This window comes from Anser brachyrhynchus (assembly GCF_964034855.1).
Source record: "Anser brachyrhynchus genome assembly, chromosome: 28".
NCBI lineage: Eukaryota > Metazoa > Chordata > Aves > Anseriformes > Anatidae > Anser > Anser brachyrhynchus.
Genome location: NC_137721.1, coordinates 1889032 through 1904182, shown reverse-complemented (window position 1 = coordinate 1904182; position 15151 = coordinate 1889032). Strand labels below are relative to the sequence as shown.

Here is a 15151-nt window from a genome sequence, read left to right as displayed (position 1 = left end):
AGGTCTCCCCTGTGCAAGGCAGGACCCTGCAACCGGGGGTCCCGGGGGTCCTTAAGGGTCCCCAAGGCTTCTGGGGGTCCCCCCGGGTCCTGGGGGTCCAGGGGGGTCCCGAGGGTCCCCAAGGCTTCTGGGGGTCCCCCCCGGTCCTGGGGGTCCCCCACAGCTGCTGGGGGTCCAGGGGGGTCCCGAGGGTCCCCACAGCCGCTGGGGGGCCACGGGGGTCCCAAGGGTACCCAAGGCTTCTGGGGGTCCCCCCAGGTCCTGGGGGTCCCCACAGCTGCTGGGGGTCCAGGGGGGTCCCGAGGGTCCCCAAGGCTTCTGGGGGTCCCCCCGGGTCCTGGGGGTCCCCCACAGCTGCTGGGGGTCCAGGGGGTCCTGGGGGTCCCCACAGCTGCTGAGAGGCCACGGGGTTCCTGAGGGTCCCCAAGGCTTCCAGGGGTCCCCGTGGGTGCTGGGGGTCCCCACAGCTCCTCTGGGTCCCCCATGGGTGCTCAGGGTCCCCACGGGTCCCAACTTCCCCCCCCCCCCAAGGCTGCTGGGGGTACCTGTGGGTGCTTGGGGCCCCCACAGCCGCTGGGGGTCCCCACAGCTCCCGGGAGTCCCAACAGCTCCCAGGCGTCCCTGTGGGTGCTCAGGGCTCCCCTCACGGCTGCTGGGGGTCTCCGTGGGTCCCATAGGTGCTGGGGCACGGTGCCGGCATCCGTGGGTGAGCCACACCGTGCCCTTGTCCCTCCCTGTCCCATCGCCGCCCCGAGCTGTCACCGTGCCCCCACAGCCAGGCCAGGCTCATCCCGGGGTCCCCCCCCTCTGTTCACAGCCCCCGGCCCCCCCACAGGGACGTCAGCTGCTTCAGTTTTTGCTCCGTCTGCTGTGGCCGGTAGGGTGAAAACAGCAGGAATAACCCTCGTGGAGGAGGGGGGACACCGTGAGGCCGCTCCGCTGCTGGCAGGGCAGGGAAACTGAGGCAGCGAGGAGAGGGGCATCCCCCCGAGGAAAACACGAGCAAGGCAGGACCCAGCACCACCAAACCACACCGAGAGAGACTCCTTCCTCAAAGCAGCAAAAGGAGCACGGAGATGTCCCCCCCTGTCCCCCCAAAGAGGGGGCTGGAGCAGCACCGTGGCAATTCAGCCCCCTCTCTCCATCCCTTCCTTACCGCTCCCAGGGCTGCGCAATGAAGATGTTGCAGCACTTTTATATGGTTTTTTTTTTCCCCCGTAAGCTATCCCCGCGCTCTGACCTCCCGACCCTGGGAGATTTCCCCGTCGCCCCCTCTTGCAGCACGCTCAGAAGTTATTAACTCGAGCAGTCGCTTTGACCTCGCACCCTCGCAATCAGGGCCACAGATGCTGGACGCAGCGCAGGGCATAGCCGGGGAGGTTTAGTAATAAAAAAATTAAAAAAAAAAAAGAAAGAAAAGACTTCTTGAAGGGAATTTAGTTGTTCATTTCCTGCAATATCTCCCTCCTCCACATTTAAGAGGTTTGACTTCAAAGTTGAAAGTGTTACCTTCAGTTACTGGGGGAAAATGCTGCCTTTCCCCTCCAGGGAGAGGGGAGGAACAAAGTGAAATTAAGTCTTATACAGCAGAAACGTCCCCCAATCAATCAGCCAGATTTGCCACTACCTGCTAAGGAAATTGCTCCTTCTATTACATTTTAAAGGAATTACTTATATTTATCAGAGAAAAATGAGAGGAAACAGTCAGCGAGAAAAACACCGTGGGGCAGTTCCTTGGGGAAGGAGAGAGACAACAGCGAGCAAGCACAATTGTTCCTCTAAAAGGGGGCTTTTGAGCAGCTCGTTTCTGAGGATTAGGGAGAGCTCTCCGGAGGGGATTAAGGTTTCACTAAAAACCTCCCTCCCCACCAGCGTTCAAAGCCGCCTTCTCCTCCCAAGCCTGGGCTGACCCAAGGTGAGGCCGTGCGGGGCTGCTGGCGAGCTGAGCAGGTCCCAGCCCCGCTGGGGGGGTCCCCAGGGCCAAGTGGCTGCAGCCAAAGCCCCCCCCCCGGGGGTCCCACCAGCCCCAAGCCCCTCCACGTGGCTCCAGATACGGAACCGGAGCCCCAAATCCGCGGGGTGCTCCGCACGCAGGCAGCAAAACCCCCAGAGCAGGGAGGGGAGCGGAGGGCGGCAGCTTTGCCAAATTCCCCAGGGGGAACTGGCGAGCCGGTGGGTGGGCATCAGGTGGGAAGAGGCTGCCCCCCGAGATAGCGGGCTGCCCCCTTATCCTGGTTTTGGCACCGTGGCTGGCAGCAGGTGAGGAATGATCTCGAAGTGACGCCGTTGCCAGCTGCCATCTCCTCTCCCTTGCACTTACCTGCTTACCCCATCCTAAGCGCAGGCGCAGGGCGTCCAACAAACCTAAGAAACCACCTGGGATCATGCAGGCCTTTTCGGGAAGCCACTTTCAGCTGCAAAGGGGCTGAACAGCGGCTCGAGGAAAGAGCTCTGCCTCCACCAGCGCATCAACAACTTTGGCGCCCATCCGTACGCGCTTGTTGCAAATGTTTGTGGGGTTTTGGTTTTTTACATTTGAGGAGAGGTTGCAGAAAAAAAAGCCACATATACAGGCACAGCCTCCAAGAGAAGAGATTAAACCTAGGCGTTCTGAATCCCTGCCTAAAAAAAAGAAACAGCTTTGTTGTGATGCACATCACACAAAGGCGGGAGCAATCCCAGGCCTCCTGCACTCCCACATCTCCTCTGGCTGCTCCGCCTGCACCCCAACACCACCGTGCCGATCGATCCCACTCCGACCCAGAAGCAAGCCGGGCGAAGCGTGTCTTACGGGGGTCCAGAAAGCAGCGCTGGGACTTCTCCCCTTCCCTCTCACTGCCCAACCTTCCCCTACCAAAAAAAAATAACGTTAAAGAAATGCAGGACCCTAGTGCCGAGCGAACAGCGAGTGCCCTGCTTGCTACTGAAAAGCAGGGGTAAAATCCACGGGGCGCAGAGCTGCCCGGGTTCCCCAGGGCATCAGCACTGCCAACATCTGTGGGGTCAGCGAAGAACCCGCTGTCCTGATACGCTCTGCATCGGGACATCCCGATCGTCCTAAATGCAAAAGCCCCTAATGAAAAGGCAGCACCTGAACAGGCACGTTTAGAGCCAGGTTTGGGGCAAGCTTTCAGCAGCGTTTCTTAAGCACTGAAGCGGCCAAAAGGTTTTCTGCCGCCGGAGCGGAGGAAGCCCGGCGAGGTGGGGAGGCTGCCTGACACCCCGCCCTACCTGCGAGGGGGATGAGACAGATTAATCACAAATAATTAGGGGAACTCAATCAGCTTCGGTGTGGCAATCAAGGAAGATACATGGAGCGCAGGGAGACGGATGGTTGTGCGCATTTATTTTTTTCTTTGATAAAAATGGTATGCAAATTACACAGCCATGGAGGCTCTTGGGAAAATATCACCCTGCTGGTCCTTGGGGAGAGTTTCTTGGAGAGTCGTAACATTCAAACACACCAAAATGTGGGGGGGAGGGTGCTCTAAACTGGGAAGAACATGAACGTCAACATTTTCCAGTGGAAAGAAGAGATCTGTGACTTATTTTTCGACCTCTTCTTGCTTTTACGCTTTCAGAAATGAACCTGCTGAGCCAACAAACCCTTGACATCGCTGCACGAGAACTGGATCGTTTGGGCAGAAACCCACCTTTCAAACACCTCCTGCACGCCGCTTCAACTCGAGTTCAACAGCAAGCCTGATCCCTGAAGGCACCCAGGCTACTTTACACTATCCCGACAGCGTAAGGAACCACAGTGCAGATGGGGTTTCCATGCACATCAACCCTTTACCAGGAGATTTGCGTGCAAGGGACACAAGCTCGGTTCATCCAATGAAGTATTAACACAAATGACATCAGAAATTTCCAAGTCGCTTCAATTTTTCTTTTGATCCATTCCCAATAAGATGCTGGGAGAAATAACCAGAAACCAAACTTGGCTCAAGTTTTTAAATATTTGCCTGAAAGGAAGGCTAAGGGAGGGAATCATGTACAGTTAAAATCAAGCTACTCAAAACACAATCATTCAGGTAAATAACTAGAAGTATCGCCTCTACCATCTAGAGAAAGAGAGAAGAGTGTCTGAGACAGAGGGCATATTTAGGAAAAAATACACATCTGAAGTCTTTGTGGCCACGATGAGAACTGGAATCCACATACAAGCCAGTTAAAGAGCATTTCAACATGAAATCTTAACTTAGTAGGAAGGTCAGGGGTTAAGCTGTATCTTTTTGTTTTAAATACATGGACAGCTGTCAGATATGAAAATGATGGTGGGCTTTCCTGAAAGATCCCCCTGCGCATGTGTATGGATGCATGTGCTGACATCTGCGGGGCAGCATGACAAGAGCTTAGGAAGGCTGGGAGCCCAGCAGTCTCTCAATAGCTGCATTGATGTCTCCACCAGTGGCAATAAGCGCCTGGAGGTTGGCCTCACGATTAATGAAGCCCATGGCATTCAGCTGCTCCAGCTGCTGTTGGAATCGCACTTCAGGACTCTGCGCCTACAGGGGAAGAGGACAAAAGGCCTTAGCGGCAGAGAGCAGAGATGACATCCAACGGGGACAGCAACGGCCGCGCAGGGACCCTGTGCCGAGCACTGAAACTCTCCAGGCTCGTTTGGCGACGTTACCGCCTCCCCCAACCCGCCCCAGGCTCTGGCGGAGCCCTCACGCCGCACCCAGTTGGTCCCAGTTCTGTACCTACGGCGACGGCAGCGCTGCGCACGGCGCTCTTAATTTTCAAAGCATTACCCCAACGAACTAACCCGCTCTGGGACACCAAATCCGGCAAATTTAGCAGGAAGCCCCGCGCCCAAGAGAAACCCGCTGCGGACCCGCGTCCCCGGAGCGGGGTGGGATCGGGACAAGCTCCAGCTCGCCCTGCAGATGTCCCCCAGAAGCCCGGCGGCGTGGAGCTGAGCGTTACATACTTGAGAGCTTCCTCCGGCCAGCAGCTGGATCATCTGCTGCATGAGCTGCTGTTGGGGGTTACCACCCCCAGCTGGAGAGGCACTGGCCGGCGTCGAAGCAGAGGGAACGGGGTTCTCCGGGATTGTGCTTCCTCCTGTGGAGGACGGGGGCATTCGAGGCATGCCAAAGGAGCCGAGGCTGCAGAAAAAGGCAGGGTGTGCTCAGAGGCGAGCTGGCGCTTCTGGGCGTCCCCTGCCCGTCTCGTGGGAGTCAGGCAGCACCGGGAAGCCCCTGCCCCAACCCGTGCTTCGGGACAGCTTCGTCGACCTAATTGGCCTCATTTGTACCCCGGTCACGCACGCCACGGGGAGCAGGCAATGCCAACAGAGGTGCGGCCTGAAAGGAACTGCAAAGGCTGAAGGCGAGCCACGCTGTCAGAGAGCAGAGGGCCCAAGGGCTGCTGGCAGACCAGTTTGACCTCACTTCCCCACCCAACCTCCTTGGCTGCGCGTCTCATTTCTCCTCAGAGATAAAATTCTCGAGCCCAACCGCTACCAAAAGACAGGGGAGGGACCAAGCAGCTCCCGGCTCTTTTCTCCGAAAAGAAAGGGTCAAGGACTTCCCCGCACCAAGTGCAAACAAGCAGAAAGTGCTAATTAGCTGGAGCTCACTGAGGCCCGCAGGCACACACACACAGGTCCCCATGACTCTCCTTGATGAATCGACCACTAGTCTGCCTGCTGGTATCAAGCACGTCAGCTCTGCCTGCAGAAACCCACTCTCCAGCCCTCGTTACCTTGGCACTAGTCCTGGGGCCTCCGTTTGCAGTGTCTGGAGTCCCTGCTGGATCTGGAGGAGCGCCTGCATGGCGCGGGGGTTGGTGAGAATGGAGAGGGAGTCTGGGTTCTGCATCTGGGAACAAAGGGGAAAGAAAAAAAAAAGAAAAAAAAACCACTCAGCGGTACCAAACAGCGAGAGCTTCTGCAGCCAGCGAGCCACCAGCTTTAAATCTGAACCAGCCTCAGCACAGAGCTGCGCCTCGAGCCCTGCAGCCAGAGCAACCTGCGAGTCTGGTTTCTCCTTCGAGTCTCTAGACTGCAGGGCTCGTCTACACAGAGACACTGGAAGAGTTTAGATCAAATTTCCTAAATAGGCTAGGTGAATCCGATTAAGAAAGGGGAACACACGCCCTCGGAATTGAAGCGATTCTGTTTGATTTACCTGAGTGAACCAGCTGCTCTAGCACAATTAGCTGTTTTCAGTTTTGTAAGCTCGTTACTGCGCGAGACTGTCCACAAAGGGGTTTCATGCATCGTGACTAGCCCAATTTCACGTCCACCTTTAGGTAGCTTAGATCACCTAATTTAGATGGCCTCGTCCAAACGCGCTCTCACTTTCCCTCTCCTTTGCGCAACCCCCTTTCTTCCACAGCCCAAACCACCCAAGCCCACATGCTTCCTACTCCACTTGACGACACAGCCGAGGCGCTCCCTTGCCTACAGAGGATGGAAAAGCTCTGGAGCCCGGGGGCTGAGAGCAGCACAGGGCCAGACAGGGGCCTTTACCTGCTGCAGGAAGACAGGGAGCTGAAGGCGGAGCTGTTCTTGAAGCTGTGGATTCCCAGCAAAGAGGGGGACATTTACCATGATCTAGCAAGAGACAGCACACGTAGGTAGGGTCAGAGGCTTGCTGCCGTTGGCTGTTAGACCCTACGTTAACTAAGCCACGAAGAACAAGTCAGTCGTGCCCCTGACTTCCTCCCTGGGCTTTCAGCACGTTCCCCTGCTCGGGGGAACTGAAATAAGACAGCTCAATTCCTGGCAGCAGTGTTGAACGCAGGATCCAAGGGCAAAGAGAAGGGCCAATGCCACGTGCCTCTGAAAGCCACTTTCTTTTGTTAGGGGCTCACCAAAGACACAAGAGCTCGCTACTTACTGTGACTACCTTCAAGCTACTGAGAAATAAAACAAAGTTGTACACATTCACTCAGCTCTCAGTGAGAAAAACCTCTCCAGCTACAGAAGCAGACTGGTCCCGTGTGTGTCATGCCCAAGGCCTGCCTGGTAATAGCAGATACAAACGCAACGCTTTTACCTGTGCTGCAAAGTCCGGGTTCTGGGCAAGAGTTTGCATCATGCTCCGCATATAAGGGGCAGAGATCATGTTCTGCATCAGCTGAGGGTTTTCGGAAATCTGCTGCAGGAGGCCTTGCATCTCTGGGCTGTTAAACATGCCTATAAGGGTAAACGAAAGAGAAGACAAAGGAAAACCCGTTACAAGCCTGAGCACTGCTGCAGTGCCTGAAGTACAACACCGCCTATCCACTAGGCAACAGGGAATGTGGCTGTAAACAGCCGCAGCTGCCTGCCACCCTCTTTCTGGTCCCTCTCTCGCTTACGTACCAGCCCCAATGCTAGCAGCATTCAGCCCGAAGGGGTTGGATACAGTCGGTGTGCTTTGGGTGGTTGCTGGGCCAGTGCTGCCTTCGCTGTTGGGCGCCTGGCTCTGGGAAGCAGGGGGCGTGGGGCTCCAGGGGTTCGGTAACGGCTCTCTGTTCTCCGTCCGCAAAGGCTGAGAGCTTGAGCTATCAGAGTTCCCCGTCAAGGAAGAGAAAGGATTGTTGCCAAACTAGGGAAGAAGGGGAGAATGAAGAAATAGCCTTAATCAGTCAGCCCTAACAGGGAATGTTGGACTAACCCCACCACTGCGTGGCTAGAGAACAGCCCATCATATTCATCTGGGTCCAGGATTTGCTAAACACATGCCATAATTTGCCTCCTGAGAACTTTGTAATCCACAACACGCCACATTCAGAAAAACTCCAGGCTCGAGAAACGGCCACAGCCCTAGATTTGGCTCCCAAACACAGGCCTTCCAAACATCCATGTAAAATCAGCACCCGGACATACCAGTAGGTAATGCTAGACTGGAGTATGTCTGCGCAGCCTTCTGTGGCCAGACCTGCGCTCGCTCCTCCCGTGCTCCAAGCCAGCTGGATCCCAGCCAGCTCCAATCCGAAGGCGTCAGGCTTGAGCTAACACAGTAAGCCCTGCCGGGAGCCGAGGGCCGTGCTAACGAAGCTGTGGGGCTTTCGGATCGGCAACGGCTGGCACCCAGCCTCCTCGGAGACCGGGGGAGCAAGGGCAGGTCCCTGCTCAGATACACCCAAACCATGCCGTAAAGGCAGCTGCCCGGCACCGCACGACGTTCTGCTAACGGCTGCGCTCGTAATTGCAAGGGGAGGGGACGAACAGCTGTGGTTTGAGGAGGCTGCCCGCCACCACGGGGGTTAGGGAAAGACCAGCTCCCCGCGCTCGGCACGCTGTGCCCCGCGCGCGGCCCGTACCTGCTCCCTGGCTGCGCTGAACATGGGCTCCTGGATGTCCGTGTACATCCGGCGCAGGGCGTTGTAGCCTCCTGGAATGCTCTCGAGGTTGCTCAAAGCACGGTCCTGGTTCCGCATCATCTCCTGCATCATGGCAGGGTTACGAGCCAACTCCATTGTCTGGGAGAAGGAGAGAAAGGTGGGAAGCTCAGGTCCACGTGCACCACAGAAGACTGAAGCGGATCGAGAGCCTGGTGAGCAGCCCAGCGGTATTCTACTGATTTATCGACCAAGCCCTGAAAGAGTTAAGTCTCAGCTCCCAGAAGAAAGAGTATAATTAAACCCGTTTCACAGCCGGAGAGCAGAGAGATCATTTATCCAAGCAAAGAGAGCCCAGGGATCCTGGCTCCTCCCACCCTTGCTCAGCTCTCTTCCTTCATAACCTCAATTCGGCCTTGTTTCGTTTCTAAGCAGTATCGGGACATCCAAACATTTAACACCCATATGTTCCCACTCAAAGCAGGTGGACCACGTTCAAAAACCGAGGTGGAAGAGACTGGATCCTTCCTGTTGCAGAAAAACCAAGTAATTCACCATCTCCCAGACTTCTCGTGGGTCTCCCCTGCTCAAAGAACACCCAGACCTCCTTTGAGGAGACGCATAAATATGGATCGTTCACCATTTAGGCCTGCAACGCTGGAATTTCACATAGGCCCAACACGGTTGAAAGGAAAGACAACTGGAAGCGCAGGGAAACTACGCTCATACCCGGAAACACCTCCTGAAAAGTCTTCCTGGGGAAACAGCAGCGCCCTGCCAAATATTTAACACCCACACTCTCACTTTTCCCCTCACGCTTCCCTTCCGATAAACCTTCGGACAGACAGCCAGCTCTCTGGGGCACAGGCCCTCTCTGTTCTGGGACAGTACAGAAAAAAGAGACCTCTAGGATCCCAGCCTATGCCTGGCGTAATATTTTACTAGTAAAACATCAACCGTACAGCTCTGTAAGTCTGTACTTAATCCGCCAACAGAAAAAGAGCAGAACGAAACCCATTCACAGCAGCTTCATTTCTCCGTGACTGCTTTTGCTCCCATCCATTCCACAGAACACAGCAGCCTTGTGTGTGGCACGCTAGAACGATCCGAGTACCCTTTTTTTTGCCCACCACATAATAGATACAACAGCCCTGCGAGGGAGATAAGAGTTGCAGGCATGCGGGTTGTGTAATCGCTATTCACTTAACTCAAGACCACCATCTGTTTGCGAGGAGCTTACGGAGGGAAGGAAAAGGAAGAGATCTCTGAATTCGTCAGGCTGGCATTCACACACCCCCTTCCACGAGCAGACACCGAAGCTGGCCCACAAAGACGCTCCCAGACCCGCCTGGACCAGCCCCCGGTGCGCTGACCCACCTGCCTCATGAGCTCCGGGTTGTTCAGCATGTGGCTGATCTCCGGGTTTCGCTCCATGAGCTGCTGCATTTGGGGATTGGCCATGATCATCTGCCTCATGAGGTCCGGGTTGGACATCATGTTCTGCACCAAGGGGTTCTCCATGATCTGCGAGAGCATCTCGGGGTTGGACATCAGCTGCCGCTGCATCTGCTGCTGGAGCTCCATGAAGTTGGCCGAGCCCATCCCGAGGTTGCCCAGCCCGGTGATGCCGCCAAAGCCAGCTGGAGAGGGAACAACACACGGGGAGAGAGGCGTGAGTCAGAAACTGCCGGCAGCTGCAAAAAGAGGACAAGCGCATCAGCTGAACTGCACCCACACTCATCTTGGGGTATCCTACTCCTACGGCAGCCGGCTCTGAGGGAGGACACCCCCTGCGCATGCTTCACAAAGGGTTTTGCTGTTATCCTGAGCAGGCAAACCGAGCTACGCTGAGGGAAGCGACTCGTGCGAGCGGCAGAGACAATTACAGGGGCTCCCAGCTCCTTCCCGTTCCTAGGAACTTCTCTCGCGTTCCGCTTTCTCCCGGCCAGCACTTACAAAGGATGGACGTGGCGCTGTTAGGGCCTCCATCTCCAGGACCTCCCACAGTCCCTGACCCGCTGCTCCGCCTGCTGCCGGCGTCCGAAGCGGCGCTGCTGGATGTGGAAGGCTGAGACGGGGCAGCAGGAGAAGGGGAGCTCGCGGTGGGGGCAGAAGCAGCATTGGGGGCAGAAGCAGCAGCTGTTGGATCTTGGACCCTGCAAAGAGACGAAACGAGGCGTTAAACTCCTGAGACCGGGGAGGTTGGAGCGGGATCCTCCGCGTGGGACGCGGGACCGCGCACCCTGGACCGAGGCAGCCTCCCTTCAAGCCCGCTGGCCCAGCAGCGGCCAGCCCCGGCTGCTTTCATTCCCGGCCGCAGGGCTGCACAGCTGCGGCTCCCAGATGCCTTCCATCTGTTGGAATCTGCCTCCCACCCTGCTGCATAACAGCCTCTGACATTTCATCCTGGCCCACACGAAGCGGCTCAACTGGTCTTACTCCGAGCTGCATCTAGCTCCCGCCTGAATCACGCTGAACTATTTACCTCGGCCATATCCTTGAGCAATGAGTTTGCTCCAAACAGGAAAATCCTCCTGCTGCTCCCACAGAAACCACAGGAGGTTACAGCAGGGCTAGTGGACGGGGTAAACAAGAGTTGGCTTTGCTGCAACTCCTCTCATGCACTGAACGTTTCTGTCGGTGCTCCTGGGGACAAAGTAAGCGCCTGCCTTACCCTACAGACGGAGGAACGAGGCATGAAGCAGCGAGCATCCACCCTAAACAACACTTCTGGCCGGCAGGGCTATGAATTCACACCTCCGCTCTCGGTTTTACCTTATACACGAGACTTCTCCTTCCACCACAAGCTTGCCGTGGCTTCTTTTAACCCGCACAGGATCACAAGCCACAGCGCGGCAGACGCAGGACGCCAGCTTTACTGACTAAACCGACCCAAACCAGTACCTCGTACTCACAGGTCTTCCTTGGGATTTTTATGGGCCTTTAAAAAAGGAACACTGCAAAGATTCTCTGAAGCATCTGCAGTCATGGCAGCGAGAGTCCTGGACTAGCGCTGAAGAGCTTTCAAATGAAATCAGATGGCGAAATTCACTTTACTCACCTCAAAAAAGGAACGCCACTTACGTCGCTAACGCATAACGAACAGCAAGCTCTTGGTTTTTTGTTTTTTCCCACCCTTTTCTCTTTTCTCTCCTGTCCCAAACCCAGGATGATGCCCTTCTCTAAGCCCCTCTCCCTCTCCACACGTCTTCTAGGACTTTCAGAACCAGAACCCGAAGGCCTCACCGTGTTTTCCAGCCCCATCCGACCGGTGCCGAAAACCAACGGCCGCCGACAGGGAGGCAGAGCATGTGGGGAACAAAGCAAGTAGGAAGCTTAACAAAAAAGGAAGGAGGAAGCTGCAGGAAGGTCACTTGGTTTCTCTCGGCACAGGAAGAGGCTGTAACGACTTCAGTAAGCACTTATCTGTGACTATTAGAGAACAAAACGAGCAGCCCAGGACAGCTCTCTCATTCACCCTTTGAAAAGGTTCCCAACTACCGCAGTTTGCGGCGGGGACAGCGGTAAGCAGCATCAGCCTACCGAGCGACCTGGAGACGCAGGATTCAGGGCGAGACCTCCTGCAGAAGCTGACAATACGCGCGCTCGGCTTTGTAAAGAATAGAAGAAAAAAAAAAAAGGCGCTAATCTCCACTCTGTCAGCTCTCCCGGGGGACAGCGGACCTGCACAAAGAGCTGCAGCCCCGTTCGTTTGCCAGGCGCCCCGATCAGCCTGCAGCAGGGAGCCCAGGGAACTGTCGCGAAGGGCGTTTCGAGATCAACAAGACGCGGCTGAGGCACAGCAACGGCTCCCCAGAGCCTCTCGTGCCTTCTGCTTCACTGGGCAGCGCCGGGAGAGGCCCGGCCTCGCAGGACCTCGCGCTCGCCCCGCAGCCCTTGCTCAGGCCAAGTGACAGGGCGCAGGCGGACGCGAGGGAGCTGCGCTCGAGCTGGAAGCCACCGAGGGGTGTGCCCGCAGCGTGCTCTCGAGCCGGTGACCTCACTGCAAGCAGCCAAACGGCCTGAGCCTCCCCAAACTCCCAGCTGCCTGCACGTGCCCACGCAGAGATGCCACAGGGAAGCCCTTTTGCCCCGCGGGGAGCCCTCGGTGTGCGCCGCGGGTCCTCCGCGGCGCCCGAGAAAGGCCGAGCTGCTGGCTAGAGCGCGGAGCAGGAAGCGAAAGGCAAAGCGGGCATTACTCTCAGCCTTAATACAAACCCACCGGGAAGGTCATTTCTGGTAGCAGTGAGTCACCTCGGTAAGAGCTAGGACAGCGTCAAGTTCAGAGGGGATCTCGCAAGATGACCAAGTTAGAGAGGCTCAAACTACGCAAAGCCACGCCTGCGAACTGCGCCGAAGAGCAGCCTGCCCCCGCAGGTACCCGCCACAAGCTGCACAACCCGGGGAAAAGACAGGCCGAGCGACAAACCCCGCAGTTAAACGGCAAAGCGGGGCGAAAAGACAGCCTCCGAGAGCTGTCCCGCTCCGTCACCGCCGCCGGACTCGCACACAAGTGCTCTGCTTCAGTCCCCAGCGAAGCTGAGCCGCTCCACCACAGCGTAACCCCATCGCTCCTTTACTCTCAGCCCCCTCCCCGAGCCGAACAGTTCCTTACTTCTGTGGAGTCTTAATGACCAAGTGCACCGTCAGCCCGTCTTTGATCCCGTGTTGATTCAAAGTGTCTCCGTCCTTCAGGATCTTCCCAGCAAAGATCAGAACCAGCTGATCCTGTTTGGCTTTAAACCGCCTGGAAATCTCTTCTTTGAACTGCAAAACAAACAGAGCGCTTGTCAGGCAAACGGCCGTAGACCAGAAATCGAAAGATAACGCTCCAGGTATCACCGATCGACCCCCGCAAACGGCGTAAGGGAGCGACAGTCCTTCAGTACCTCACCGAAAAGGAGCCCATGCAGGCAGCAATTCAGTCACCACTTGCTGAGGATGTCTGAGGCGTTAAGGAAAACAAACACAACAACACCAAAAAAAAAAGCAAAGACAAGCTCTACACCGCTTGCAAGATGGGGAGTAAATTTCAGGACGTATAGAACAACCACCTCAAGGCGAGCCGGAGGCTTCCAAAGAAAGATCAAGCGTGCCTCTTCGGGCTAACCCAAACACACCAGTTATCCGCAATGACCGAACTTTATTTGTCTGGTTTTTGTTGGTTTTTTTTTTTCGGAAGGAAAGCCCTGCTCTGACTTAACACGGGAAAAGGGGGCTCCGTCCTTCCTCAGCCACTGGAATTAAACCGGGCCTCCTCGAATTCCTACCCCTGTGGGCTGGACTCCCTATGAGTAGGCAACGCCGTGCACCGCTGACATCTCCTCTTTGCTGTGCGACGGGGAGGGATTAACACCTGCCAATAAGCTCGCCACCGCTAGCTCAGCTGGGGCATTCCCGTGTTGATTGGAGAGGGGAGGAAAAAAAAAAAAAAAACCTTTGCATTTGGAAGCCCTGGACCAGCGGAAATTCACAGGGAAAGGCCGGGAGGAGAAGCGCACGCCTCTCCCGGAGGAGCTCCACAGCCTTTGCGCCAAAACCCCGCAAACCCAGCACCCCCGAGGGCGCAGCCCCGAACCCGAGGTTCTCCTGGCCGCGGGGCTTCGCGCTCTCCTCGGCGGGCAGCGGGCGCTTGGCACCCCCCCGAGCGCCGCCGGGTTTCAGGGGAGCTGCCCGGGAAGGAGCAGGAGGGCCCACGCACGCCGCAGCCCCCGCCAACCCCGCAGATCCCCCCCCCCCAGAGCTCCGGCGGGCCGTAAACGCCCTGAACCCCGCATCGAAGCGCGCTCCGGGGCCGACGCCGCTTTGACAGCGCCGGAGCCGCTCCTCGCGCTCCCGCTCCCGCTCCCCCGTGCCCTGCGCAGCTCCCTGGCGGGAGCGGACCTCGCACCCATGGGTGCCAGGCGGGCCCTGGGCTCCCAGCCCAGCCCCGTGCCCCCTGCTCCCCCCTACCCGGGGGGGGATCCCCCGAGCCCTCGCATCCCCCTCCCCAAAGCCAACCCCTCCCACGCCCCCTCCTGCCACCCTCCCCGCATCCCCAACGACGCCACGTTCCCCCCTCCGACACCATTCTCCCCCCCCCCCAGACCATTCTCCCCCTCCCCAAAAAACCATTCTCCCCCCCAAAAAACCATTCTACACCCCCCTCCGGCCTCTGCCCCCCCCCCACCTCCCCCTACTCCCCCCATATAATCCAAGGGGGCCTTACAGGACCCCCCCCCCCCCAAAAACCTCCGCTCCCCCCCTCAAACTTTCCCCCCCCGAATCCTCACCTCCTCCCCTCAAGCCAACACCCCCCGACCCCCCAAATCCCCCCACACCCCCCAAATCCCCCATACCCCCCAAATCCCCCATATCCCCCAAATCCCCCATATCCCCCCAACCCCCCCACACCCCCCGAATCCCCGAATCCCCCCAACCCCCCCCACGCCCCCCAAATCCCCCCCACACCCCCAATCCCCCACACACCCCCAATCCCCCCACACCCCCCCAAATCTCCCCCAAACCCCTCACCCCCCCCCCCCCCCGCCGGCCCCCCACCTCTCGCACGGAGGCCCCGTCCGCGATGACGATCTCCTCCTTATCCTTGGGGGTCTTCACCGTGACGCGGATCAGGGCCCCCCCGGGCCCCCCCAGCTCCACCCCGCCGGGGCCCGGCCCTCCTCCTCCTCCTCCTCCTCCTCCTCCTCCTCCACCGCCGCCGCCACCTCCGCCGCCGCCGCTCGGCTCCGCCATCTTCGCCGCCCGCCCGGGCCGCCGCCGACAGAGAAAGGCGGCGCTCGCCGCCCGGGCCCTCCCCGCCTCGGGCTGCCTCTGCCGCCCCCTGGCGGCCCGGCGGGGGGCTGCGGGGCTGCGGGGGAAGGGTTTTGGG

At 57.8% G+C, this 15151-nt stretch overlaps 1 protein-coding gene and 1 long non-coding RNA gene across 3 annotated transcripts; one reads left to right on the top strand and one right to left on the bottom strand.

The window, feature by feature from the left end:
- The first annotated feature begins 35 nt into the window (after positions 1 to 35).
- On the top strand, positions 36 to 3205 carry LOC308183785. Its single transcript, XR_013942499.1, has 3 exons — positions 36 to 105; positions 202 to 334; positions 392 to 3205. It is a non-coding gene; the product is annotated as an uncharacterized lncRNA (long non-coding RNA).
- Positions 3206 to 3325: 120 nt separating this feature from the next.
- Positions 3326 to 15030, bottom strand: UBQLN4 (ubiquilin 4). Of its 2 annotated transcripts, XM_080570131.1 has the most exons (11): positions 14821 to 15030; positions 12896 to 13047; positions 10237 to 10436; positions 9658 to 9920; positions 8263 to 8421; positions 7319 to 7544; positions 7011 to 7150; positions 6482 to 6565; positions 5713 to 5828; positions 4937 to 5114; positions 3326 to 4508 (listed from the first exon to the last, which is right to left on the bottom strand). In XM_080570131.1, the coding sequence occupies exons 1-11, from the start codon at positions 15013 to 15015 to the stop codon at positions 4356 to 4358; spliced, it is 1866 nt and encodes a 621-aa protein (XP_080426257.1). In that variant the 5' UTR covers positions 15016 to 15030; the 3' UTR covers positions 3326 to 4355. The 2 variants fall into 2 exon arrangements, with proteins under 2 accessions (XP_080426257.1, XP_080426258.1); XM_080570132.1 differs by lacking the exon at positions 6482 to 6565.
- Positions 15031 to 15151: the final 121 nt, after the last annotated feature.

Coding starts and splice junctions, on each gene's coding strand:
- UBQLN4 (XM_080570131.1), bottom strand. CDS start 15,015: ATGGCGGAGCCGAGCGGCGGCGGCGGAGGTGGCGGCGGCGGTGGAGGA. Junction 13,048..14,820: donor ACGGGGCCTCCGTGCGAGAG/GTGGGGGGCCGG, acceptor TTTGTTTTGCAG/TTCAAAGAAGAGATTTCCAG. Junction 7,545..8,262: donor TCAGCGCAGCCAGGGAGCAG/GTACGGGCCGCG, acceptor CTTCTTCCCTAG/TTTGGCAACAATCCTTTCTC.